The following is a 25,821-nucleotide window of genomic DNA, read 5'->3' as shown; positions in this document are numbered from 1 at the left end:
TCTGAACACATTGTTAGGTCACTTGAAGGCACAGGGATGGCTCTGATTGTCTAGGATGAAGTAAGATGCTTTGTGATGTGCTGCCAAACTGCTTGATTTAAAGAGAACTTCCCTTTTAAAACATGTTTTTCCTTGAAAGGATCCGTGGAGCAACACTGAAAGTCCTTCTAACTCTAATCACTTGGGCTGGTGAGATGGCTCAGAGGTTAGGAGCATAGGCTGTTCTCCCAGAGGACCAGGGTTCAATTCCCAGCAACCACATGGTGGCTCATAAACATCTATAATGAGCTGTCATGCCCTCTTCTGGCCTGCAGGCAGAACATTGCATATATAAATAAATCTTAATAAATCTAAATAAATAAACAGACCAACAATTTAAGAGACCCCTGTGTAAACAACAAAAGAAAGTGGTAATTTTCTTATGAAAAATATTTAAGCAAACCTCCCTTCTTCAGACACCTAGCAAATTGTGGTTTATGTATCAGAAATAGATTTTGCTCAGAAATAGGCGCATCGCATTAAAATATAGACATCCCTTAAAGGTCCCTTTCTCTCTCGGATAAATTTAAAAGATTCCAGAATGTGGCAGGTGGGCGGCGCATGTAGCCTTCCCGCAGAAGCAAAGCAAACTTAGGAACAGATTTTAAAAAATAGATGAAGTGTTTTCTAAGCTCCTGCTTGCCTACACTAGCCAGCTGAAAGCTTTAAATAATTTAATCCCCACAACAACTGCCAGTTCCAACTGGAAGCCTTGAACAAGGACTGCGTGCACGCCGGCGCCGACAGGTGCTGTCTATAAACGCGATCCCCTGACTCGGCTACCGAGCTATGTTTGTACCTTCGTAGGACGCTCCGCTCTCAAACACAACAGGGCGTTATTTCAGCTCATCCAGGATCCAGGATCCTTCTGCACTGTTTCGCCTTCCTCTCTCGTTTTGCTGGAGGCATCCTTTTTTTTCTTTCTTTCTTTTTTTTTTTTTTTTTGGTCTGGAGGAACCCTTAGGGAAATAAGGGCGTGTGACATTGTCACGAAAGAGCCCTTTATCGCAGCTTTAATTTGGGAATTTAAATACTTATTTAATAGCGTATTAAATTGTTTTCAGTTTATTTATTTGCTAATTATTATTGCTATTGTTACCATCATTATTGTGGGGGGATGAGTGTTACACAGCACATATGTGAAAGTCAGGGGACAATTCTCAGGGGGTTAAACTCTCTTAATAAGTTTGTGAGGGAGGCAAGCACAAAGACCCATTAAGTCATTTTTTTTCTTTTTTAGATTTTTAGAAATGTGGTTTCCCTGGCTGTCCTGGAAACTCACTCTGAAGACCAAGCTGGCCTTGAACTCACAGAGATCCACCTGCCTTTGCCTCCCAAGTGCTGGGATCAAAAGCGTGCAACTCTGCCACCTTGCTACTCTTGTTGGCCCTTTGTGAATTACTTCCTTCCTATCATTATTGCTATTTTTATCCAACCGACTTTTACATATTAGTGCTTACTGACAACCTTGAAAGCTACTCAGAAAAGAAATTATTTTTGGTTTTTTGTATATTTATAAGACACACGAGAATGTGCTTGTCCCATATTTCTTCAAGCATATTTACAGGGAAAATTGACAAAACTTAGCTTTTATATTATCAAGCAAGAAAACATTCTCTGTCAAGTTAAATCAGAAAATGAAACAAAGAAAAGGCTCTAGGCGTAGTAGTGGAGACCTTTAATTTCAGCTCCCAGAAGGCAGTGGTAGGCAGATCTTTGTAAGTTTGAGGCTAGCCTGGTCTACATAGTGAGTCCCAGGACAGCCAAAGCTACCGGTGAGACTCAAGAAGAGAGGGAGGGAAGAAGGAAGGGAGGAAGAGAGGAAGAAAGGAACGAGACTATTTAGGTATATAGATTTGGCAACATGTTCTTGGGTGTGATAAACATAGGCAGATGGGACTGTATAAAAATCTTAAAATCATATGGGAGTTGGAGAAAGACTCAAAAGTTAAGAGCACATTCTGTTCTTGAATAAGGCCTAAGTTCAGTGCCCAGCACTCACACCAGGTGGGGTGGCTTCACAAACGCCAAGTCTTTTCAGTTCCAGGTGATACACTGCGCTCTTCTGGCCATTGTGGGTACTGCACCTGCATGTACAAACCCGTACTCAGACACAAACATGTCATTAAAAACAATAAAAGACTAACGGCTCACACACGGAACCCTAGCTCTTGGAACTCTGGGCTACACTATGAGTTACAGGCCACCCTGGGCTTTCAGCCAGTCCCCGTTTGAAAATTAAAGAGGAAAGAACCTGGTCTGGTAACCCAGGTCTGTAATCCCAGCTGCTTGGAAGGCTGAAGTGGAAGATTGAAAACTGAAGCTTGCCTGGACTACAAAAGAGAGTTCAAAGCCAGCCCAAGCCACTTGGCAAGACCCTGCCCCCAAACTAAAAGGCAAAGGATGAGGAAGTGTGAGGAACGGTGGGCAATGGGCGAGTGTGGCAGACTGCCCACAATCTCAGCATGTGGGACGCAGAGATAGGGATCATCGGAGCAAGCTGAGCTAAACTGGGGCCTCCAGGTCAACCCAGGACCCTGCCTTAATAAATATTCTGGAAAGCAGTTGAAGTTAACCTCATGCTTTTACACATGTAGACACACACACTTGCAGCTCACATGAATGCACTCCATGCACATATACCTCTGGAGAGCTTGAGGTAGGAGGATCAGGAGTTCAAAATGGCCATCCTCACAAAATTCAGGACCAGCCAGAGTTAACCAAGACTCTATGTCCATTTAAAAAAAAGAAAGAAAGAACAAAAGAAAGGAAGGAAGGAAAGAAGGAAGGAAGGAAGGAAGGAACAGAGAGAGAGAACACCAACAATCAACACTCCCCCAAAAAACAGAAACAAGAAACCACCATAACCTTTTTATTTATTTATTTAATGTTTTTTGAGACAAGGTCTCTCTGCAGAGCCCTGGCTATTCTGGCGCTAACTACATAGATCAGGCTGGCCTTGAACTCACAGAGTTCTACCTTCCTCTGCCTCACAAGTGCTGGAATTATCTGCCTGTTCTACCACACCTAGCTTAATTTTTAAAAGTTAGTTTTCAAACAAAAGAATAAACTTGCTGAGCATGTCCAAGTCTCTAGGTACAATCCCTCCATTAATCCCTGCCCCTTCACATACAAAAAAAATAGCATGTACTGCTACAAATATGGAATATTGAAGCCCTTGTGTGCTGTTGTTGGGAGTGAAAGATTGTGCAGGCTTTATGAGAAACAGCACAGAAATTCTTTACAAAGATAGAGTTTATCATATAATTCCCTGTGTCCACTTCTAGGTATATACTCCAAACCACTGGAAACAGAGACTAGGGAAGTATCTGTTCACCCAGGTCACCCTAAATGGTTCGCACGGACCAAGAGGTGAGAGTAAACCGAATGTTAATCAACAAATGAATGGGAAAAGAAAACATGATAGAGGTCAGGTGTGGTGGCTCAAGATTGATACGGAAGGATTTCAAGTCCAAGGGACAATCTGTGCTTCTTAAAAAAAAAAAAGTGATACTGCCTTTAATCCCAGCACTCAGAAGGCAGAAGAAGGTGGGTCTCTGTGAGTTCAAGGCCAGCCTGATCTACAGAGCTAGTTACCCAGAAAAACCCTGTCTTAAAAATAAAAAGTGATACACACACACATAATACATATGTGTATTACCTATGATAGTCCATATATATGAAGCATAAAACAAGATGCAGCACTGTTCTTAACATCTAAAAATTGTTTAATTAATTAATAAAAATAAAAAAGCAGACTATCTAAAAATAACTCCGAGAACCTTTACTAATAACCTAGTGGCAAAATGGGTGACATGTACCTTCAGTCCTGGCCCTCAGGAAGCAGAGGCAGGGGGATCTCTGTGAGTTTGAGATCAGCCTGTCCTGTACTGTCCATTCTAGGCCAACCAGGGTTACACAGGGAGACCCTATCTCGAAGTGAATGAATGAATAAATAAAACAAAATAAACTGTTTACAAAATGGCAAATACATTTTTATTCTATTCTTATGCTGTATCTAGAATAATCAAATTCATAGAAACAAAGCCAGGCATGGTGGCCTGTAATCTTCGCACTAGGGAGCAGAAGCAGGAGGATCGTGAATTCCAGTTCATTTTCTGATTGGTAGTGAGTTCAAGGTCAAGTGAGCAGCATACAATTTTATTTCTTTTTAATTTTTTTCTGATTTGGTTCATCAAGACAGGGTTTCTCTGTGTCGCCCTGGCTGTCCTGGAACTCGCTTTGTATACCAGGTTGGCCTCGAACTCAGGAGATCTGCCTGCCTCTGTCTCCTGAGGACTGGGATTCAAGATGTGTGCCACCACGCCTGGCATTTATTCGTTTGCTTGTTTGCTCTCACCCATAGTAATCCCTGAGGTGTGTACAGAGTGTTCACCAGTTCTCCGGGGGCGGGGTGTCATTAGCCCCATTTTACAGGAGGGACTGGAGGGTTTATCAGCCAAAGCAGGCCCCAAGCATCCAAATGGGAACTCCAAAACAGCCCTCACTGGCTCTTGCACAAGCCCTAGGCATAAGGAAGTCTGATCCCGGAATCTGGAGCCTGGGGAGCATCACAAAAGAAAAGCGGGGGAGACTGGGCATTTATTTTTTAAATTTGAAGTGTGTCGATGTGTTGTCTGAATGTGTTTTGGCATGTGTTTGTGCCCAAAAAAGAATGTCAGTTTCTTGGAACTGGAGTGACAGACGACTGTAGGCATCCAGCGCCATCCCTCCAGACCCTATTTCTTTCCTTTTATTTTTTGAGCAGAGTCTCTCAGTTATCTGGTGCTCCTCACAAACTTGCGTCTCCACCTCCCGCCATGCTGGGTTACAGAGTTGTGCCTCCATGTTTACATGAATGCGGGGATCCAAACTCAGGTGCTCGTGCTCATGCAGAGATGACTTAAGGCACAGAGCCGTCTTCCGGGCCCCTAGACCAGCTTTATTGGAGGTGCTTACTTTGGTTTCTTAGTTTGAGACAGTGTCTCACCATGGAGCCCAGTGTAATCACTTTTCTGTTGGCATGATCGATCGTGTGCCCCGGTGGAAGGCAATTTAAGGGCGATGGTGGTTATTTTGACTTACAATTTAAGGTTAAGGTGTACCCTTGAAGTCACAGCAGCAGGAACTGGGGGCAGCTGGTCACTTCTCATCTGCAATGGGGAATGCTAGTGCTCAGTTCTCTTTCTCCTTTGTGTACCAATCCAGGATCCCAGTGCAGGAAATGGTGCCGCCCACAATGGGTGGGTCTTCACATCACAATCTAGTCAAAATGTTTCCGCACAAACATGCAGAGGGACCATCTTCCAGGTGTTAGATTCCACATGCCATCAGTCTGACAATTATCATCTTAATCATCATCCTCAAGATGGCCTAAAATTGACTAAGTTTCTCAGACTGGCCGCAAATGTACAATCTTCTTGCCCCCAAGTCACCCAACTGCTGAGATAAGCCGCAGGTGTCGCCGCATCCAGGCGATTTTTAGCTTTGTGAGTTCGCGTGTGTCCATGCCATGAGAGGGTAACTCTAGGATATTCCCACTCAGAAGGCATTGCATCCGTTTGCGTCATGATAAGCTCCGCCTTTCTTTGCCTGCTGTCCTCCTGTCTCTGACATCCAGATATCTTTTTCCTTTGTAATTTAAAAGCATTCTGGGAATTGATACTTTGAGACCATGTGAATGTCTTGTTTCCCCATGGTCCAGAATTCTCCTATTCTGGTCGCCCCGCCTATACTTCCTGCCTGACTACTGACCAATCAGCGTTTTATCAAACCACAAGTAACAAATCTTTACAGGGTTCAAGACCATTGTCCCACAGCACTCCCCCCCTCTTTCTTTTTCAAAACAAGAACTCTGAATCAATCTCCTTTGTTTAGCTTTTTTCCAAACCATTATCCATAACAACTTGTAATCAACCACTCTAAACAAAGAAAAACATCTATAATCCATTTTTTGGGGAATGTGGGCATAGTTTTCTAGGCTACTTCTTGCTGATTGGGGGCACTGATAATCTTAAAATAACCTAAGAAAAACTGAGAATTTTGATCAAGTCCTGACTGGAGTATTCTGTGAGGCTTGATCATCTCAATGAGCAGTCTTGAAACTGTTCTGGATGCAGAACTCAGAGGAAACTCCAACAGAGGTCCTCTGAAATGTTGGATCATCGGGACCATTCGCTCCTATCGGAGATTCTTGGGGGGGGGGTCTTCCTTACTCATTCTTGTAGACCAGGTTGGCCTTAAACTCACAGAGATCTCCCTGCCTCTGCCTCCCAAATGCTGGGATTAAAGGCATGTGCCACAACTGCCCTGCTTGCTTTTTTTTTTAAAAAAAAAAAAAGTATTTTATCACAACAGTAAGATCAAATTTAGGTTGTCGGACTTGCCTCAGGGAGTCCAAGAGCAGGGAAGGAACTGAATGAGTGAACAGGGTTCCCAGGCTTGTTGGGGAAGATGGGGAGACAGTTAAGTGTTACAACTCCATTTTATTCCAGGAAGTAAGGCTGGGGACAGGGGCAGGGGTATCACCTAATTTGCATTAAGAGGCACGCTCCTATCATAAGGCTCCTGATATGTGCAGCAAGGGAACCTTCCAGCAGGGGTCTATGTTGGAGTTCAAGCTAAAGCTAAGTCAGGCATAAGGTTTTAGAGACAGGCATCTGGTTTAGAGACAGCTTCAGATAAGGTCATTCAGTCCTCCAGCTCAGAGACATCCTCCAGATAAGGCTAGGTAGAGAGCAGGAATCTTTGCTGGGGGAAGAAAAGGGTTCCAGATGTTGAGCTTGAGAAACCTGCTAGGCTGTGGCAGGCCGCGACCTCTAACCAGCCAGCAGTGTATTCCAACACCAGTAGATATTAATATAAATATATGAGAAGATTGATTACAAATTTGGCTCCTGCGTGTAACGGCCTTACAATGCTGATGTTGTGACTAAGTTCAAGGCTGAGAACTTCAGACCAAAGAAACCCAAAGCTAAAACTCATACAAGCCTGAGGTCCCCAGATATTATCACTGGTTTAGGTCTTGGAGTGTGAAGGCCCACGGGCCTGGAGTTTTGGTATCCTGGACAGGAGATAAACATGTCCCAGCTCTTAAAGGGAACAACCAATTGGGCTGTGCTTGTTCTTCCTATCCAGTCCTATCCTACTGGACAGTGTCAGCCACATCGAAGACGTGCCTTTTAGTCCTCTCGGCTCACACGCCAACCTTCTCTGGAAACACTTTCAAAACAATGCTTTCCAGGGCTGGAGAGATGGCTCAGTGGTTAAGAGCATTGCCTGCTCTTCCAAAGGTCCTGAGTTCAATTCCCAGAAACCACATGGTGGCTCACAACCATCTGAAATGAAATCTGATGCCCTCTTCTGGCCTGCAGGCAGACACACAGACAGAATATTGTATACATAATAAATAAATAAATATTTAAAAAAAAACAATGCTTTCCAGGTTGCTATGTGTTCATTAATCTGGTCACTGAAAAGTTATCTTTATTAAAAACCCATATTCTAGTTTACCCCTGGGCAGTCCTACATCGGTCTGCATTAACCAATTTTCGAGGGATTGTACTCCCACGTTAGATGCTAAGGGACGTGTCATGTTCTTTCTGAAGCCCAGATGGCACTAAATTAGCTTGTGATAAATTATGTGACCAAGAGAGCCAAAGGAATAAAAATTTGGTGCTTGAAATGAAATAGGAAGTAGCCCCTGAGTCTTTTCATCTGAGCCAAATTAAGTCGGTCTTGATTGGTTTTTTGGTTCCTATTAGATTTAATGTCCTTCAAAGAAGTGATTTTTATTTGAAACTCAAGTGGCGATGCTTTTATATAAATTTTTTTTGTGTATTTGTGTGTGTGTGTATTTGTGTAGTGTGAGAGAGAAAGAGAGAGATGTGCTGGGTTTTGATCACGGACCTCATTCACTGAGCTCCAGCTCCAACTCCAGGTCTTTTAACTTAAGTAGGCTGTACCTGTATATTGATCCAGACACCATAAAATAAATTTGGAGAATTACCAACATTAACACACCTTAATTAATTGTCCATCTAGATTCACTTAAGGATTGATTTATCTGTGTAATGTGGACAGTGTCTTTGTATACACTCCTAAGCACTATCTAGATGAAAATGTTGACTTGCTCGGTGTGGTGGCACTCTTTAATCTTAGTACTTGGGAGGCAGAAGCAGGCCGGCCTCTGATAATTCGAGACCAGACTGCTCTATATAACTAGTTCCTGCCCAGTCCTGCCAGGGGAACATAATGAGACCTGTCTTAAAAGAAAAAGATAGTAGCTCTTCTAATTAATTGTCAATTAAATAAGAGGGTTCATTGTTGTTTCTAATTATAGCGATAAATTTGTATACGGGATTTTTTGTCATTGTAATTGTTGAATTAAGTTCTCATACATCAAAAGCTGGTCTTAAATTCTCTAGGTAGCTTAGAATAACCTTGAACTTTTGATGCTCCTGCCTCTGCCTCCCTATTGGATTGGAGGGAGGATCGAAGACATGTATCATTATACCTGGACAATTTAAGTGGTACTGGGGATCAAGTTTAAGGCTTCATGCAAGGTCTCTACCAAGGGAGCCTTTTCCTCAGGCCTGCGCGGATTTGTAAAAATTCTTTTTAGGTTTACTTTTGCTCAAGAAAAGACATTTGTTGAACAGTTGTCCAGAGCTATGGTGTGAGGTGTAATTAAGGAAGCTAGCAGAGACAAATGAGCCACAGCTGGGGCGAAAAGCATGACCTCACTGACAGAGAGTTCCGAGGAACTGGCCCAGAGATAAGGAGTAGAGACTTCTTGGAACTTGCTTTCTCCCTTTTCCACAAGTGCTTTCTCTTTAGTCACTGAAGTACGGAGACACTTCATTCTCTAAACTCCCAGCAGAACGCTTTGTGCCAGGAGAACACATTCCAATCTCTGGGTGCTATAACCAGTAAATAATGAAATGACCATCAGATAGTCAAAGTGTTTGGGGCCTCGTGCAGTGAATGCCGAAGTGTCTTTGGGTGGAAATCACATAAGAGGGAGATAGTGGGGAGTGTGTGACGAGTGCCATCGCTGCAAGATTTATGAGGCGCACATCCCCACCCGAGAGCTCTTTGTGGGTCAAATGCCTGTGCTGGAAACAGGCATGCATTTGAAATCATGTAAATGTATGGAGATTGTAGATAACCTTTTTCCTCCCAGGAAATGAATACCGCCCTTGTACAGTTCTCACAACACTGACAACAATGAAACTTGTCAAAGAAAAGTCCTAAGGTGATCCTTATTTTTAAACACCACCGAGTCATTTGTCAGAGTTGGTAACGACTGTTTTTTAAAATGACTTCTAAGCTCTGTGTGGTGGTGCCCAACTCTAGAGTCAGCATTTGGGAGGAGGAAGCTGGAGGATTGGGAGTTCAAGGTCAGCATTGATTACCCGCCTTGTTTAAGATTCAAGGCCATCCTGGACTAAAGGAGACCCCTGTCTCAAAACACTGACAAAGCCAGCAAGATTGCTACCTGGTGAAGGCTCTTATCACCAAGCCCGGGGACTTCTGCATAGTGGAAGGATAGAACTGACTCTCCATGGTTGTTCTCTACACACACACACACATACATACACACTTGAACACACGTACAAATTAAGCTAAACAACAAACTTATTTCTCTTTTAAATGAATCATTTAAAAAGTGAGGAAACAGGGCTGGAGAGACGGCTCAGCAGTTAAGAGCACTGGCTGTTCTTTCAAAGTTCCTTGTTCAATTTCCAGCAACCACATGGTGGCTCACAACCATCTGTAATGAGATCTGGTGCCCTCTTCTGGCCTGCAGGTGGACATGCAGATGGAACACTGTCTACATAACAAATAAATCTATTTTTTAAAAGTGAGGAAACAACAACAACAACAACAAAAAAGAAAACAATTGCAGTTTGTAGGAATCACAGTTTGCTAAAAAAAAAATGTTGATGCATTTCCCCCCCCAGCAACCTGGATAGCAGCACCTCCTTGAACCATCAAAGACTGCCAGGGGGGAAGAAGCTTCCAACTGCGTTCCAGCCTCATTTCTCTACATCTTGTAACAGGTTTGTAGTGTCTTCAGCAACAGAGACCTCACAGGCTTTCTCTGTGTAGCCCTGGCTGTCCTAGAACTAGCTCTGTACACCAGTCTGGCCTTGAACTCAGGGAGATCTGCCTCCATCTGCCTTCATCTCCCTCCAAGTGCATGGATTAAAGGTGTGTACCACCACTGCCCAGCTAAGATCTCACATCCTTTAAAACTACAAATAACCATCCACGTAATTAAATTTGTATTTGTTTAATATATACTACAGTGGGAGAAGTGTATGCATATGTTTGAATATGCAAAGAGATTATAGGAAATAAAAAATTATCCTCCCTTCCTTCCTTCCCCGGTCCTTGCCCATACATACAGGCAAGCAAAACAGTCATACACATAAAAAGTAAATAACTTTTGCTAGGTATGGGGCCCCTACCCTTATCATAGCACTCAGGAGCAGAGACACGTAGATTTCTATGACTTCTAGGCCATCCAGAGCTATACATAGTGAGACTGATAGTCTAAGTAAATAAATAGATCTTTAATAATAATAAATATGATTGACTACCTAGATGCTTTTAAACTGATTTCCTAGCATTAGTTCGATTTTTAAATATTTTAAATTCAAGTAAGAGGGTCAGATTAAATTTTAATGATGAAAATGTGTTCAGTCAGCATTCCAATTCAAGATAAGTCAACAGTCATTCTTGTCAGTTCTGTCATGTATTTTGAGAGATTGTTTCTTGAGAATGCTACACACACTTTAAAAATAAAATCCCAGATATAGCTTTGTCTCTCACACACAGGCTTTTGAAATAGTCACCCATCCCTCTGCATAGCTGAAGTCAAGGGCTTGTCAATCTTTTCTCTAAAATAAATCAAAATATCAAAGGACAGAAATGGAAAGAATGCAGCCGCATGGGTAGAGTTTGGCTCTACTCGGTGCGTTTAGAGCAAGTGTGTGTGGCCAATGTGATTTATGACCAGACCTGTGGTGACCAAGTTAACCAGGGGTTTCCTTTCTGTGCTTCCTCGTTTTTGTTTCTTTTTTTTTTTTAATTTTTTACTTTGTTGCTTTGAGACATGATCTCTCTATGTAGACCAGTTGTCCTGAAATTCTTGATGTAGTCCAGGCTGGCCTCAAACTCATGGAGATCTACCCCTGCCACCTCAGTGCTGGGAGGTGTATGCTACCACCTGCAGCTTATCAGACTTATCAGTTTTAACTTATAACATCCAAGCCTGTACCATACACCGGCCACCCAGCACCAACCTCATCACAATGCCTAGTTATTACTCTAGAACTCTGATTAAATTTTCTTTCCTTTTTTTCTTTTCTTCTTTTTTTCCTTTCTTCTTTCTTTCTTTTTTTGGGGGGGGGGTCTTTTTTGTTGTTGTCGTCGTCTGGTCAAGACACGGTTCCTCTGTGTAGCTTTGTCACTTTGTCTGCTCTGGATCTCACTTTGTAGACCAGGCTGGCCTTTGAACTCAAAGAGATCCACCTGCCTCCACCCCTCCTCCCCCAGTGCTAGGATTAAGGAGTGTGACACTACGGCCCGAATTAAAATATTCTAATTGATTTTCTTTCTTTTCTTTCTCTCATTTGTTTTCTTGTTTTTTTAGAGACTAAGTTTCTAATAGCTTACACTGGCCTCACAAGTAGCCAAGGCTAGCCTTAGATTTCTGACCCTCCTGCACCTTCTTATGCTGGGATTAATTACAGTTGATACCACAATCATCATGTTATCATTATATATGCCCAGCAATGCTTAAACATCATAGGCAGCCCGTTTATGGCGGTTCTCCAGTTGTTCCTATCCTAGGCAGTCCTAGATGCTTGTGTTATTTTCATACCCAAGGTTCCACAGTCTTCTTTTATGCTGTCTATCCAGAGTTTTCTGGGCCTTCCTCTTCGCCTTATCCCGTGCACTCCTCCAAGCAGTGCTGTCTTTGGGTATCTGCCGTCATTCATTCTCATAACATGGCCGAAGTATCTCAAGTGTTGTTACTGTATCCTATAGTTTACTTCCTTCTGTAAATGGAGATGTTTCTCTTCTTCTTCTTCCTCTTCTTCTTCCTCTTCTTCTTCCTCTTCCTCTTCCTCCTCCTCCTCCTCCTCCTCCTCTTCTTCTTCTTCTTCCTATCTGATTTATTGAGACAATTGGCCATGGCAATTCATCTCAGTTTTCTGATGGCCAAGTAGAAGACGAATAAGACTCAAATGATGATCATGATTACAGAAAGTTCTGCCATCTACAGAGCAGGGGGATCCATGGGGCTGCTTGAGTATCTATGAAGCACATCTGTAGGGTATTTCGTGACTGGGAGGAGGATCACAGGGCCCTTGCTAGATATCCTGGCAGTGTTGTTTTCAAAATAAAGCTCAGATTTTCGTCTTCTTTTGGAAGCAGGACAAATTGCCATGCAGGATGGCATCCCAGCAGGCTGGCAGACCAATGCCCTGCAGTGTCAGTAAACCTGTCCACGAAGGGCCTGCTCCTCCCTTACAGCATCCATAAGGCTGAAGGTAGGGATACTGAAGCATTGGTGATAAAAAGGAAACGGGGTTGGTGCCTTCTGGACAGCGATTCTCTTGGTCTGATAGTTGTCTCCTGCATATGGTGGACCATTGCGGTTGATGAGAAGGCTTGGGGCCAGATGTGGCCCAAAACTGTTCTAGCAGTAACCTCCTAAAGGGGTCTATTCTGTGAAGGATGGAGACCTCAACATAAATAGGATCCTGGAGATAATTTCACCAGTGGGTAGTCATCAGCACCATGGTAAGAGCTATAGGTTTTATCCTTGGCACTCTGAAACTTCAGAGAGTGGGGCCCAGGCTGGGTCTTAGAACGGGTGGTGGGAGTGTCAGCTCTTGCATGTTAATTGGGGATGTGTTGCTGAGAATGAAGTAGCTGCATCTGACTCGGAGCCTGAAGGTGCTGTCTCGAGTAATAGAGTCTGCCCCAGGCTCTCACATCCTGGGTGGCCACTAGCTCGTTTTCATACTCGACCTGGTCTCCAGTGATCTGCCTTGTGGTCCCACAGGAAGTAAATAAAAACTGGAACAGGACAAAAGTGAATGTTGCCATCACCAGATCGCATCCACTGTTACGCCTGAAGATCAAGGGTAGTGAACCCAGCACAGAGGTGGCAAGGTCACATTCCTGGACACAGCAACGAAGAAGTGGCCCTCTCTGGTGCACTGGGAGGTCACTGGGTTTCCATAGTAACAGGAGCCTGCCTCTTGCACTTCAGAGCTGTAGCAGCAGCCCAGCTGGTCACCATCTCCTCCAGGGAAGGGCGAGGGAGCACAGGGCAGCCTTCCCTTTACTGACACAGAATTTCACACTTCAGTACTCGGAGTATCTGGTGCTAGAAGATCCAAAGGGCACTTAAGCAGTCTCTTCCTTGCCCCTGCCATACGTCCAGCTACATCTACCCCTTGCACTCCAACCATCATGACATCGTGGGAGCCCCTCAGAGTACCACTGTAGGTAGCTTCCAACACCAGAGAACCACCCGGACCGTCTGTCACCCATGTGCCACAGTCTGAGTCGTTCTTTAGCCTGTGTGGCAGCCTCGACCTCCAGGACTCGCTGCCTCCAGGCTGAGGTTCACAGTAAACTGGAAGCTTTGTAGCCCACAGTGGAGCACAGCTGGCAACTCAGTCACGTGCCGCCCACTCAAAGGAGGACAGATTGGGAAACACAGTAAAGGTGCCTGGCGGAAGCCACAGAGTGCGACTTAGAGCTCGCTTGACCATTCTTTCTCCTTCACTAGCCCACTGGAGAGGTTTCTTGACGTCATCATTGCGCACCCTATCTCTTCACGTGACACCTAGAATCCTCCCGAGACGTGCCATCTCAAACACATTCAGCTGCTGTCTATCTGGGAGGAAACCTCAGTTCAAAGGCGGGAACTATTTCAGGCGTCAAGAGGAGGATAGAGGTAGCGAGGGCTGCATTCCAGGCACTAGGAAAGGTTTGTCAGCAAGAGACATAACAACATTACAAGTCTATGAGACACTTGTCTTGAATTGTCTTCCTTACGACTCCGAAACCTGGACAATGAAACGCTCCTCAGAACAGCTGCTGGTACCACAATGCTAGCCTCTAATTGAATTTGGAAGATAGGTAGATAAAGGTAGATAGGTAGATAAATAGATAGATAGTTATATAGATTAGTGGGATTACCACCATTGTTAAATCATTAGCTGTAAATTGTGTTTGCTGCCATCTGGGGGTTTCATAGAATCATTGCAAGTACCTTTTTCTTTCTGTTCTCTGACCTTCTTCCCCAAAAAGTCTCACTAAATATTCCAAGCCGGTTTCTGAAATCTCAGATTTCCTCTGGCCTCAGCCCCATGAGTTCTAGAAATTTTTTTAACAGTCACACTTTAATTAAATCAAGACTTCTGGATGCTGAGTCAGTATTAGTGGCACAGTTATTAAGGTAGTTGGGGGGCTTCGAGTGTAGCTCATTGACACAGTAAACATTTACACGAGAGAGGTCGAGATACAATCCCCAGCACTTCAAGCAATATAGAAGGATCCAGAAGTTGTTGTGTCTCACTATAGGGATGTTTAAGACCCTTTCTGCTGGTAGTGGCACACATCTTTAATCTCAGCAAGAGGCAGAGGCAGGCGGATCTCTAAATTCGAGGCCAGCCTGGTCTACAGATTGAGTTTCAGAGACTCTGTGGGGTTGAGGTGGAGATCCTTGTCCTGGATAATTTTATGTCAACACAACCTAAAGTCAACAGAGGGTAGGGAACCTCTCTCTATTAAGAAAATGCCTCCCTAAGATAGTATTATATACAAGTCTGTAAGGCATGTTCTTAGTGATTGCTGGGGAGGGTGCAGTCTACTGTAGGTAGGCCCACTCCTGGGCTGGTGGTTCTAAGGTCTATAAGCAAGTAGTAGGAAGAAGCCAGGGGGAGCTAGCCAATGAGCAGCAACCCTCCATGGCCTCTGCATCAAGCTCCTCAGGCCCTGTTTGAGTTCCTGTCCTGACTTCCTTTCATTGTTGTTGAGCTATACATTTTTCCCATTTCCCTTCCTTCCTCCCCCCCCTTTTTTTCTTAAAAAGGACACTGTTAAAATAAATGTGAAAATCTGGATGTGGACTTGATAATAATTAATGTCAGGAAATAATTGAATGCTTTCTTGGGTGTGATAGATGGCCTCGCAAAGATGAAGGAAAATGTCCTTATTCTCAGGAAACACAAACTGACTTATTTGGGGGATGAATATAATTTATTTTTAAACTGTTTTGCAGCAAACCACAGATTGCCGTGTGTAGCAACACTGGTGCGTGGAGGCAGGAATGTCCTCACAACATGAGACAAATGCTGCTAAGACTCCCTCCCTGGGAGAGATGGAAACACTCACTGTGTACCCCTCTTCTTAAGGTCCCAACTGAGGAAGGTCCCACAAATGTTCACATGTGGGACCCAATGAGTTTGTTAGGCTTACCTATGGAGCAATGGGAGCGGGGTTAGGACAGTCGTACTGGAAGGGTTAGGACAGTCACACTGGAAGGGTTAGGACAGTCGCACTGGAAGGGTTAGGACAGTCGCACTGGAAGGGTTAGGACAGTCGCACTGGGAGGGTTAGGACAGTCACACTGGAAGAGTTAGGACAGTCACACTGGAAGGGCAGCATCCAGCAGGAATGATGCTGATCCACACAGACAGAAAACCCTTTCCCCGTTATCTCCTCCAGTTCCTCTCCTGAGACCCGGAGGACACATACAGTTAAGGCAGAATTGCATTCAGCTGTTTGGGAGGAGTGGTAGAATACTCAGATGAGGATTCCAAGACTCTTCCCAAATCCTGCTCTCCCAGGGAAGGTGACGATCAACCTTCTGGCCTAGTTCTGATGGTCTTCCGCAAGTAGGCCCAGGAGAAATCTTAAAGATGGTATAGTCCTTTACTCCACCATCCAAGATGGCATCGTGACATTTTGTCCCAAAGAGCAAACAAACAAACCAAAACAAACAAAAACACAAATATATGTAAACACATGCATATAAAGCAAACAAGTCAAAAGTGTTAATCCCCAGATCAAAGTAGTGGCTATATTTTTTAGTGTGTTAGTGGGGGGGGGGGGTTATGGGGATGTAGGTGCATATGTGTCATAGCTCAACTGTGGAGGTCAGAGGACAATTTGCAGGAGTTGGATCATTCCTTCCACTATGTAATTTCTGAGCATTAAATTTGGGTCACTAGGCTTGGCAGCAAATACCTTAACCCCTGAGCCATTTCACTGGCTCTGAACACACACACACACACACACACACACACACACTTTTTTTGAGACAGGGTCTCATGTATGCTAGGCAGGCTTCTAAATTACAGTAAAGAATGACCTCCAGAGGTCTTCTTTTTAATATTTATTTATTTATTTATTTATTATGTATACAATATTCTGTCTGTGTATATGCCTGAAGGCCAGAAGAGGGCACCAGACCTCATTACAGATGGTTGTGAGCCACCATGTGGTTGCTGGGAATTGAACTCAGGACTTTTGGAAGAACAGGCTATGCTCTTAACTGCTGAGCCATCTCTCCATCCCCTGACCTGCAGAGTTTTACAATTACTGGTATGTGGGTTTATGTGGTACTAGGGATCAATGAAGGACTTATGAATGCTAGGCAAGCACTCTGCACAGTTAACTACAACCCAGCCCTATTGTTTTTTTGAACTTTTATCTCTGAAGCTTTTCATTAAAACAAAACAAACAAACAAAAAATGAGAAGTGGAATTTTAAATACAATGTGAAAACAACATTTTATGTTTTAAGATCTTTCTTCTCTTTCTCTTTTCATTTTTTTTTTCTTCGAGGCAGAGTTTTTCTCTCTAGCTTTGGAGCCTGTCCTGGAACTTGCTCTTGTAGACCAGGCTGGCCTCAAACTCACAGAGATCCTCCTGCCTCTACCTCCCAAGTGCTGGGATTAAAGGCGTGCGCCACCACCGCCTGGCTCATTTCTTGGTTTTTCAAGACAGGGTTTCTCTGTGTAGTCCTGGCTGTCCTGGAACTCCTTCTGCAGACCTGGAGGCTAGTGTCAAATGCAGAGATTCACCGTCTCTGCGTCCCAAGTGTTGGGTGTTTGTCTGGAATCTTCAGCTCACTGCTGCTTGCTCAGACCATCCCTCCCTCTCCAAACCCTGCCCTCTCAGAAAAACCACCAAGCTGCGGCTCCTTTTCTGAGATTGCAATGTTTCAAGTCACTACCCAAAGCTTATGATTGGGCACAAGCCCAGCTTGCGAAGGGTGTGTCATCGCCGCCCTCCCCCCACCTACAGAGTATTTAAAGCCCCCTCTTTTAGAATGTCCATTCTCCTGTGCCTTCCCCCACTTCAGTCTCTGGGGGCTGGAGGACTCACCTAGATGTTGCTTTGCTCAAATACACCTGGTCTTTTGCCTTTTAATTTAGCCTGATCTGGCTTACTGCATTAGGCAGAGAAATCTATTAACAACCTACAGAAAATTTATCATTGCGATTAAAGATATATGCCATTACTTTCAGTTGCCTGATTTTCTTTTTTTAAAAAAAATAATTTTATTTTTATTTTACTTATGTGCATTGGTGTTTGTCTGCATGTATATCTGTTTGAGGGTGTCAGATCCCCTGGGCCTGGAGTTCTGAACAACTATGAGTAGCCATGTGGATACTGGAAATTGAATCTGGGTCCTCTGGAAGAGCAACCGGAGCTCTTAATCACTGAAACATCTCTCCAGCCCCTGCTTTTCTTATATGAATTCATTAAGGGAAAATTATTTTTTAAAAAAACAATTTTTAGTGCATAAATAAGATTTTTCTATTTTTTAAGTGTAAGTGCATTTATATGGACTGTTCGGAATAAGTAAATTGTTGTTTTGGATTATTCCTTTTATCTTTTGTGATTATTATAATTTAATAACATCATCTCCCTCTTCCCATACCGCCAACCAAACCATCACATATATGCCTTCCCCTTCATACTCTCCTTTAATTTCTTTATTTTATTTTATTTTGTTTTTGTTTTTTCGAAACTGGGTTTCTCAGTAGCTTTGGAGCCTGTCCTAAAACTAGCTCTTGTAGATTAGGCTGGTCTTGAACTCATAAAGATCCGCCTGCCTCTGCCTCCCGAGTGCTGGGATTAAAGGCATGTGCCACCACTGCGCAGCATCTCTTTTAATTTCATTACGTCAGTGGGGCACACTGGTGTCACATTCCTTTGCTCCCAGCTCTCCAGAGGCAGAGGTACGTGAATCTCTGTGAGTTCGGGGGCAGTCTGATTTACATAGTGAATTCCAAGACAGTCAAGGCTACATAGTGAGACCCTGTCTCAAAAAGAAAAATAAAAAATTTCATGTCATCTTTTTTCATTAATTTTCGTTATATAATGCATGCATGCATGTATGTATGTATGTGTAAACATATATATTCCTAAATACATAAGTATAATCTGGGCACTCTGTATGTTACGTGTATGTGTGCTTTCAGGGCTGACCATCTGGTATTGGATAATCAACTAGTATGCTCTTCTCTGAGGAAGACGTTTTCTCCCATTCTCAGCATTTCTTGGTTGCTTGTAGTTCTTGGTGTAGGGCTGAGGCTTTGTGAGCTTTCCCCTGACCACGTTAGTATGTCTACTGTTGTTATTCTTGTCCAGCTTCTGTTTAGGCAATGGGATCGCTAAGACTTACGGGTGTGGCTTCTGACACTCCTATGAGGCACACACTCTGTGTTCCTGTCACATGAAAGAATCTTCCATCTTTCTCTTGCACAATAACCCCTTAGCCTTAGGTTCAGAAGTTATATTGTAGATGTATCAGTTGAGATTGGACTCCGCAACTGAATTTTGATAGGTAATGGTCTCTGTGACAAAGAGAAGTCTTCTTGACGAGGGGGTGAGGACCACACTTATTTGTGGGAAAACCCGCCCACTCATTGGGACCTCCAAGATGTTAGGAATATTTTCTAACGCGAGCTCTCTGCCAAAGCAAAATAATCCCAATCAAATCAAATCAGACCAAACTAAAAGATTTCCAGGTTTAATTAGACACCTGTGCTCCCGGGGAACGGGAAATCTTCGACGTGACCACCGGAGAGGAAAAAAACAAAACAAAACAAAAAAATATCACGCGTTTATTGTCTGAAGAGCAGTTTAAATATAGAGTGTGGGAGTGGTCTTGACCTTTCTTGGGGAGGGGGTCAAGGTTTGGCGGGCCACCTTGCCCCCGGGGTCAAGGTTCGAGGGGCACTGGAGAGGGGCTTCCAAAGATGGAGGCCAGAGGCTGGAATTTACAATAAGGACAAATGATTAAAATGTAGTCAGCCGCTGTTTTTATTCCTATCTAAAGATATGGAAACTGTGACACAGAGAAGGCAAATTTCCCAGGTAACTCCTCTAGTGAGGAGAGAAGTCTGGATTCAAAACAACGCCCGTTCTGCGCTACAACCACAGTTTTGCAGACAAGAAACGGTGGTGACGTGCTAAGCTAAAATCCAGGGTTTTACAGGGACCGGTGACAGCAAAAGTTAATACGGACTTGATTTGTTCTTTTCCCCAAGAAAAGGAAGAGCATTAGCCGAGACCACAGAACGCTTTAATAGACTCCTTATCCCCTAAACACGACAGGCATTTCACCGACTCTCCCCGCTGTTCCCTAAAATGGTCAGTTCGTCTGAACTGAACTGATTGGCAGTCAGGTTTCCACAGGGAGGAGCCCGCCTCTGCAACTAAGGAATTAAATTCCAAGAAGCGCGGGAGATCCCAGACCAATAGACGGCATCTTTCCGGCTTCCCTCAGAAATCTGGGCCGCGGCGTCATCAGTTCCGGGCCGTGATGATTGCTCACGACTTGAGCCCGCCCCCTGAGCTAGCTCTGCGCCCGCGCGCCTCTAAGAATCCGGGTGTCTCGCCCTAGCCCCGCCTATTGTCCCGGAAGTGAATACGCAAACTCCTCCCACCCCCTCAGCCGGCTGGGGCGCAGCCATTTTAATTCATATCTGAGTGGGCGGTGGCGACTCCCGTGGCGGCTCCGGCTCTGCGGGGCAGGAGTAGTGTTGCTGGCTTTCGGGGATTTTTTGTTAGCTCATTTTTCCTTTCTAGCTTCCCGTTGCCGGCCGGTGTGTCCGTTGTCGTCCCCCGAGGCCATGTCAGGCGACGCAGCCGCGGAGCAGGTGAGGAGCGGGAGCGGCGGATCCTCGTGCCGACCTCTTTTCTCTCTCGGGCCCTGTGGGTGCGGACCCTCCAGCCAGGTTCGCGTGAGGAAGGGCTCTGGCGGGCCGGGAGCACTCCTGGGGTCCCCCAGTCTTGCCTTCTCCGTGACGTTCATATAAACAAGCATTTGACTCAGACAATAGCTTGAGGTTGCTTCGCCCCGTCCACCGCAGTTCTTCGGTCGGGACGGTTGAGCTGAAACCATTTTGGCTTGTGTACCTGCCATGGCAAGATTTCCCACTTTTGCTCCCCGGTCCGCCGTCCCCAGAAATAGGAACGAAAGCAGTCTGGAAAACTAGGCCCCCGAGAGAGCGAAGGTGAAAAAGCAGTCGTCCAGGATCAGAGCATGGCTGTGCTGAGCTTTGGGGGGGGGGGGGGACTGGATTTTCTCTCACCCATTTTTTCCCTCTTGTCTAGGAACACTTTATTTTTGCTTTTGCGGCTACGCAAACATAGCAGGATTTGAGAAATTGAAAACAGGAAATGTGCTTTGGACCCTGTAAGCACCAGCTGTTTGAATGGTAGATGTGATAGTTAAGTGTTTTAAAAACCAGATTTTTAGCCGGGCGGTGGTGGCCCACACTTTTAATCCCAGCACTCGGGAGGCAGAGGCAGGCGGGTCTCTTGAGTTCGAGGACAGCCTGGTGTACAAAAACTGGTTCCAGGACAGTCTCCAAAGCTACAGAGAAGCCCTGTCTCGAAAAACAAACAAACAAACAAAAATCAGATATTTTGATATGAGATCCCCCTCTTTTGCTGTCTTTTTTTTTATACACGGGGTTTTATTGTATAGTGCGACTTAGTAATAGTCTTGCTTTCTTTGCCTCTTCAGTGCTAGAATTGGCTGGGGATACTTCCGTGCATCTCCATGTCGGGTTCTTTTACTCTTTTATAGCCTGAATTTTGTAGAATAGTATTTGCCTTTTATTGTAATAAAAAAAACCAACAATCCTGATTTTATGAAAGAGGTGTTTTTAGATCTTGATCCTAATGTGGTTTTTTCAGACAGGGTTTCTCTGTAGCTTTGTAGCCTGTCCTGAAACTAGCTCTTGCAGACCAGGCTGGCCTCCAACGCACAGAGATCCACCTGCCCCTGCCTCCCGAGTGCTGGGATTAAAAGTGTGCGCCACCACCGCCTGGCTTCCTAGTATATCTTTTAAAAGAAAGTCCTGCAAAGTCCTAAATTTCCTGTTGCTGTAGCAACAAAATACGCTTGTATTTTCTTTTTTCAAGTCTCCAGTTATAACGTGGAAACTATATGGAGGTTAATGCATGACATAAAATAAGACTGTTTGTTTGTTAATGAAGTATGGGTAAACTATAAATTTAATTACTTTGGAAAAGTGAGCAAAACTCACGTCTGCTTGAGGACCGAATTCATCCCTGAAATCTTGGCAGTACTTTTGCATTTTATCTAGAGTTGGGATGCCCAACTTTACAATTTCTTTGAGCTCTTTTACCTAAACAGTTTCTTTACTCTTTTTCTGAGCTAGTTTTTTTTTGTTTTCTGAAAGTGAAGCAAATATTGGATGTGTCTAAAATTTGTTTCTTTATATAAAATTATAAAGACAAAAGTATTGTCATGATTTTGTTTATAGAACTGTGGGCTTTTTGTTTTGTGTTATCCTGTTCCACCCCAGCTGGAAATTAAACCCAGGGCCTTGTGCATTCAGGGAAACCTTCAATCGCAGAGTTATATATAGCCTCAAACTTATGAAACTCTATCCTCCAACCCACCTGTATTTTGACAGTGTCACTATGTAGGCATGGCTGGCGTGGAACTTGCTATGTAGATCAGGCTGACTTCAAATTAATGGAGATAGCCTGGCTCTGCCTTGTTGAATGGTAGGGTAGAGATGGTGCACCAGCCAGCCTTTTTTTTTTTTTTTAAAAAAATTTGGGAATATACTCTAACTCGGGCTGACCTTGAACTCACTTCAGTCTCTTTGCCTCAGAATCCTGAGTACTGAGATTATATGTATGAGGCCACCACACCAGGCTTGCCTCCTTTGAATTTTATTGTACAGTTTACAGAAAAAAAAAAGTTGAAGGAAAAATTCATGAGCACCTACTATAATTTTCATTGAACCCAGCAATGGTTACAGGGTTTGTCATACTTATGTATGTGATGTTATCGATTGTATTATATATGTGTGGGTATGTATGTGTTTACACATGTATTTTTTTATATGTGATGGTTCTGTGGCTCAAATCAAGGATCTTGCTAATGTTAGTCAAACCCTCTACTACAGATGTATGCCTCAAACCTTAACATTTTCTTTTTCCATATTTCTCTGAAAGTTGACATCACACTTCCGTTCACACTATTTCAGTATTCTCTTGTATAGTGACATTAATGATGTTACATAATTACCATACCATTAGCCCACTCAAAATCTAGTTACACCGTATCTGTTTTATTTTTTTGAGATAGGGTCTTGTACAAATTTGAGGACAGGCTGGCTTCAAACTCAGTTTGTAGCTGATGATGACCTTAAATTTTCGCCTTAAATTAGGATCCTAGGTTCTCTCCAGTGCCCCTGGCTCAAAATGATGTACTTCTAACATAATTTATATTCAGATTTGTTGTTGCCCCAAGAATGTGATTTATAGGACTGGGAATGTTCACAGTTGGTAAGAGTGGCTGTGTAGTCCAAGGCTCTGGAATCCAACCCTGGGTAGATCCTGAGCACTGCCTAAGACAGGCTTTGTGGTGAAGATGTATAATCCCCAGAACTCAGGAGTTGGAGGGAGACCAGAGGATCAGAAGTTCAGAGTCATTGTTGGCGACATAGTGAGTTTAAAGGCAGCCTGGACTTTAAGACTTAGACTTTGTCTCAAAACAACAGCAACAATAACAACAAAAACCCAAAATAAAACTAAAAAAAAAAGATCAAACAAATCAAAATTTAAGTAAAACATTGGATTCTGTACTTATGAATTTGCTTATCTCATAAACATTCTTCCTATTAGCCTGCACCTTCCTCCTCAACTACATTATCTGTTTGAAAAGAGTTATTTTATCATTTTCTGAGGTTTTGTTTGGAGAGTTTTTGGTGGTGTCATTTAGTAGATCTTTTACTCTTGGAGTATTTATAGTTAGGTCTATTCTGAGTCTTGATAATTTTGAAGTTAAATATCTTGCATGAAGTAGAATACATTAGCCGGACGGTGGTGGTGCACTACTTTAATCCCAGTACCCTGGAGGCAGAGGCAGGCAGATTTCTGTGAGTTTAGGGCCAGCCTGGTCTACACAGTGAGTTCTAGAACAACCAGAACTATTACATAGAGAAGCTTAACCACATATTTAATGAATACATATGTAGGAGAATGTGTGTGTGCATCAGTGGTCTTGGTGAAAGTCGGAGGGCAATCTTTAAAAGTCAGTTCTTGCCTATTCTGTTGGTCCTGGAGATTGAACTAAGGCTTATTGGCAAGCATCATTATCTTGCTGGCCCCAAAGGCACTTTTTTGTTTGAGACAGGTAGCTAACTACCCTGTGTAACTGCCCTGGCTGTCCTGGAACTTAGTGTATAGACCATGCTGGCCTAGAACTCAGAGATTTTGCCTCTTTCTGCCTCCTGCATGTTGGGACTAAAAGTGTGCAACACCATCTTCTGACCCTGGCTTTTAATTTTTTAAGTGTATGAGTGCTTTGCCTGGCACCCAAGAAGATCAGAAGGGGGTCTTTGATCTGGAAATGGAGTTACAGTTGTAAGTTGCCATCTGGGTGATGGAAACTAAACCTGGGTCCTTTGCAAGAGCAGTCAGAGTGGTATGGAGCAAGTCAGGCTCCATACCACTGAGTCATACTCCACCCCCACTCCCCCCAATAGCTTTTACACGTTGAGTGGTACTTTTCAAGCAAGGAGCAAAAGCAATATTATATGTGACGTATTTATCACAGAGCTGCTCTTTTCCTTTCTCTGCCTTCATTGCATTGAGGTAAATCTCAGTTGCTTTAGTAGTAATTAAATTATACTTTGAAAGTATGGTAGGATTTAAAGTGTGAATTGGCTGTCCAGTTCTTAGTCTTTATGACAATGGCCAGTGGAAATCTGGAGACAGTAAGAATGCTTGCTGTTCTTGTAAGAGGCTCACAGGTACCTGTAGCTTGAGCTCCAGGGGATCTGATGCCCTCTTTTGGTCTTCTTAGATACTTGTCTACATCTCATGCACATAAATGGAAATCTTTTGTTTTGTTTTGCTTTGTTTTGTTTTTTTTGAGACAAGGTTTCTCTGTTCTCTGTAGCTTTGGAACCTGTCCTGGAGCTAGCTCTTGTAGACCAGGCTGGCCTCAAACTCACAGAGATCCGCCTGCCTCTGCCTCCCGAGCACTGAAATTAAAGACGTGAGTCATACAAATAATTTAAAAGTCAAGGTAGATGTGAGGGGAGAAAATTGGGAAGAAAGCAGGATAACCAAATATGTTGAACAATGTATTTTTGAACCCAATTATTTTTATAAATAATAAATATTTAATAAAATTTCTTAAAAATGTTTAATAAAATTTCTCTGCTATAGCTTTTTCTATGTTCTCTCCTGTTTTAAATTATGCTTAGTATGAGACAATTTTGAGTAGGTAAATTGGTTTGATTTTTAATATTTCTTGGGAAAAATGGACTTCCTCCTCTTTATTTGACAAGAATTGTTCCTAAGGGTACTAGATCTGTCCTTTTGATTTTTTTTTTTCTTTTGAAAGGAACTGTTAGAGATTATATTTGTTGAGCATTAGGTTGTTTCTGGACATAAAAAAGAATGTATATCTCGGGTAGAATGGTAAAATCAGTATTCATGTGTTTGTATCTGTTCATTACTATTGCCAAAAACTGTTCATGGTTTTACATTTTTCCACCATGTCCCATATCTGCATTTCTCTTTAAACAAAATCCAGTTGTAAATTTGGCAATAGTATGAGAAGAGATCTAAAAAAGGATTCAAATCAGTAAGGATTTTTATTTATTTAGTGGTAGAGTGCCTTTATAATCTAGACTGACTTGGAATTCATGAGCATTGAGTACTGGGATTTTAAGTATATACTAACTTACCCAGCTATTTAAACTATTGATAATTTATTTTTGTAAATATTGAATAAAATTAGAATCACAAAAACTATGTTCTTTATTTTGTTTTTCTAATGTACCACTTAATCTAGTGAACCAATATCTTGGCTCCTTTTGGTTGGAAGAGCCTTGTTGGTCAAATTCTAAAGGTTGCCTTTTGTGTTTGTGTTTTCCTTCCCTTTTTTTGTTTTTTCTTTGTTTTGTTTTGTTTTTCGAAACAGGGTTTCTCTGTAGTTTTTAGAGCCTGGCCTGGAACTGGCTCTTGTAGACCAGGTTGGCCTCGAACTCAAAAAGATCCACCTGCCTCTGCCACCTGAGTTCTGGGATTAAAGGCGTACACCACCATTGCCTGGCTTGTTTTCCTTCTTATGTTGTTTGTAACTGGGTCTTTGGTAGCTCAGGCTAGCCTTGAACTCCGTCTTCCAAGTGCTGGAATTATAGACCTATCCACAGCTCAAAGATTTCTT

The 25,821-nt window shown here is 43.2% G+C and overlaps 1 protein-coding gene and 1 pseudogene across 2 annotated transcripts in view; one reads left to right on the top strand and one right to left on the bottom strand.

Moving 5' to 3' along the window:
• Nucleotides 1–12,253: 12,253 nt before the first annotated feature.
• On the bottom strand, nt 12,254–13,841 carry LOC125406533 (zona pellucida sperm-binding protein 4 pseudogene; annotated as a pseudogene).
• Nucleotides 13,842–20,045: 6,204 nt separating this feature from the next.
• Nucleotides 20,046–25,821, top strand: part of Cstf3 (cleavage stimulation factor subunit 3) — an 84,864-nt gene continuing 79,088 nt past the window's right edge. Inside the window, exon 1 of one of the 2 annotated variants that reach the window (XM_048443665.3) lies at nt 20,046–20,251. In XM_048443665.3, the coding sequence (XP_048299622.1) occupies nt 20,225–20,251 (27 nt within the window). In that variant the 5' untranslated portion in view covers nt 20,046–20,224. The remainder of the gene's footprint in view (nt 20,252–25,821) is intronic. The other variant, XM_048443664.3, reaches the window with a different exon arrangement.

The sequence above is a fragment of the Myodes glareolus genome, chromosome 10 (genome assembly GCF_982192425.1).
Source record: "Myodes glareolus chromosome 10, mMyoGla1.1, whole genome shotgun sequence".
NCBI lineage: Eukaryota > Metazoa > Chordata > Mammalia > Rodentia > Cricetidae > Myodes > Myodes glareolus.
Note: the sequence above shows the minus strand (reverse complement) of the source record. Positions and strands in the feature narration are given on the sequence as shown.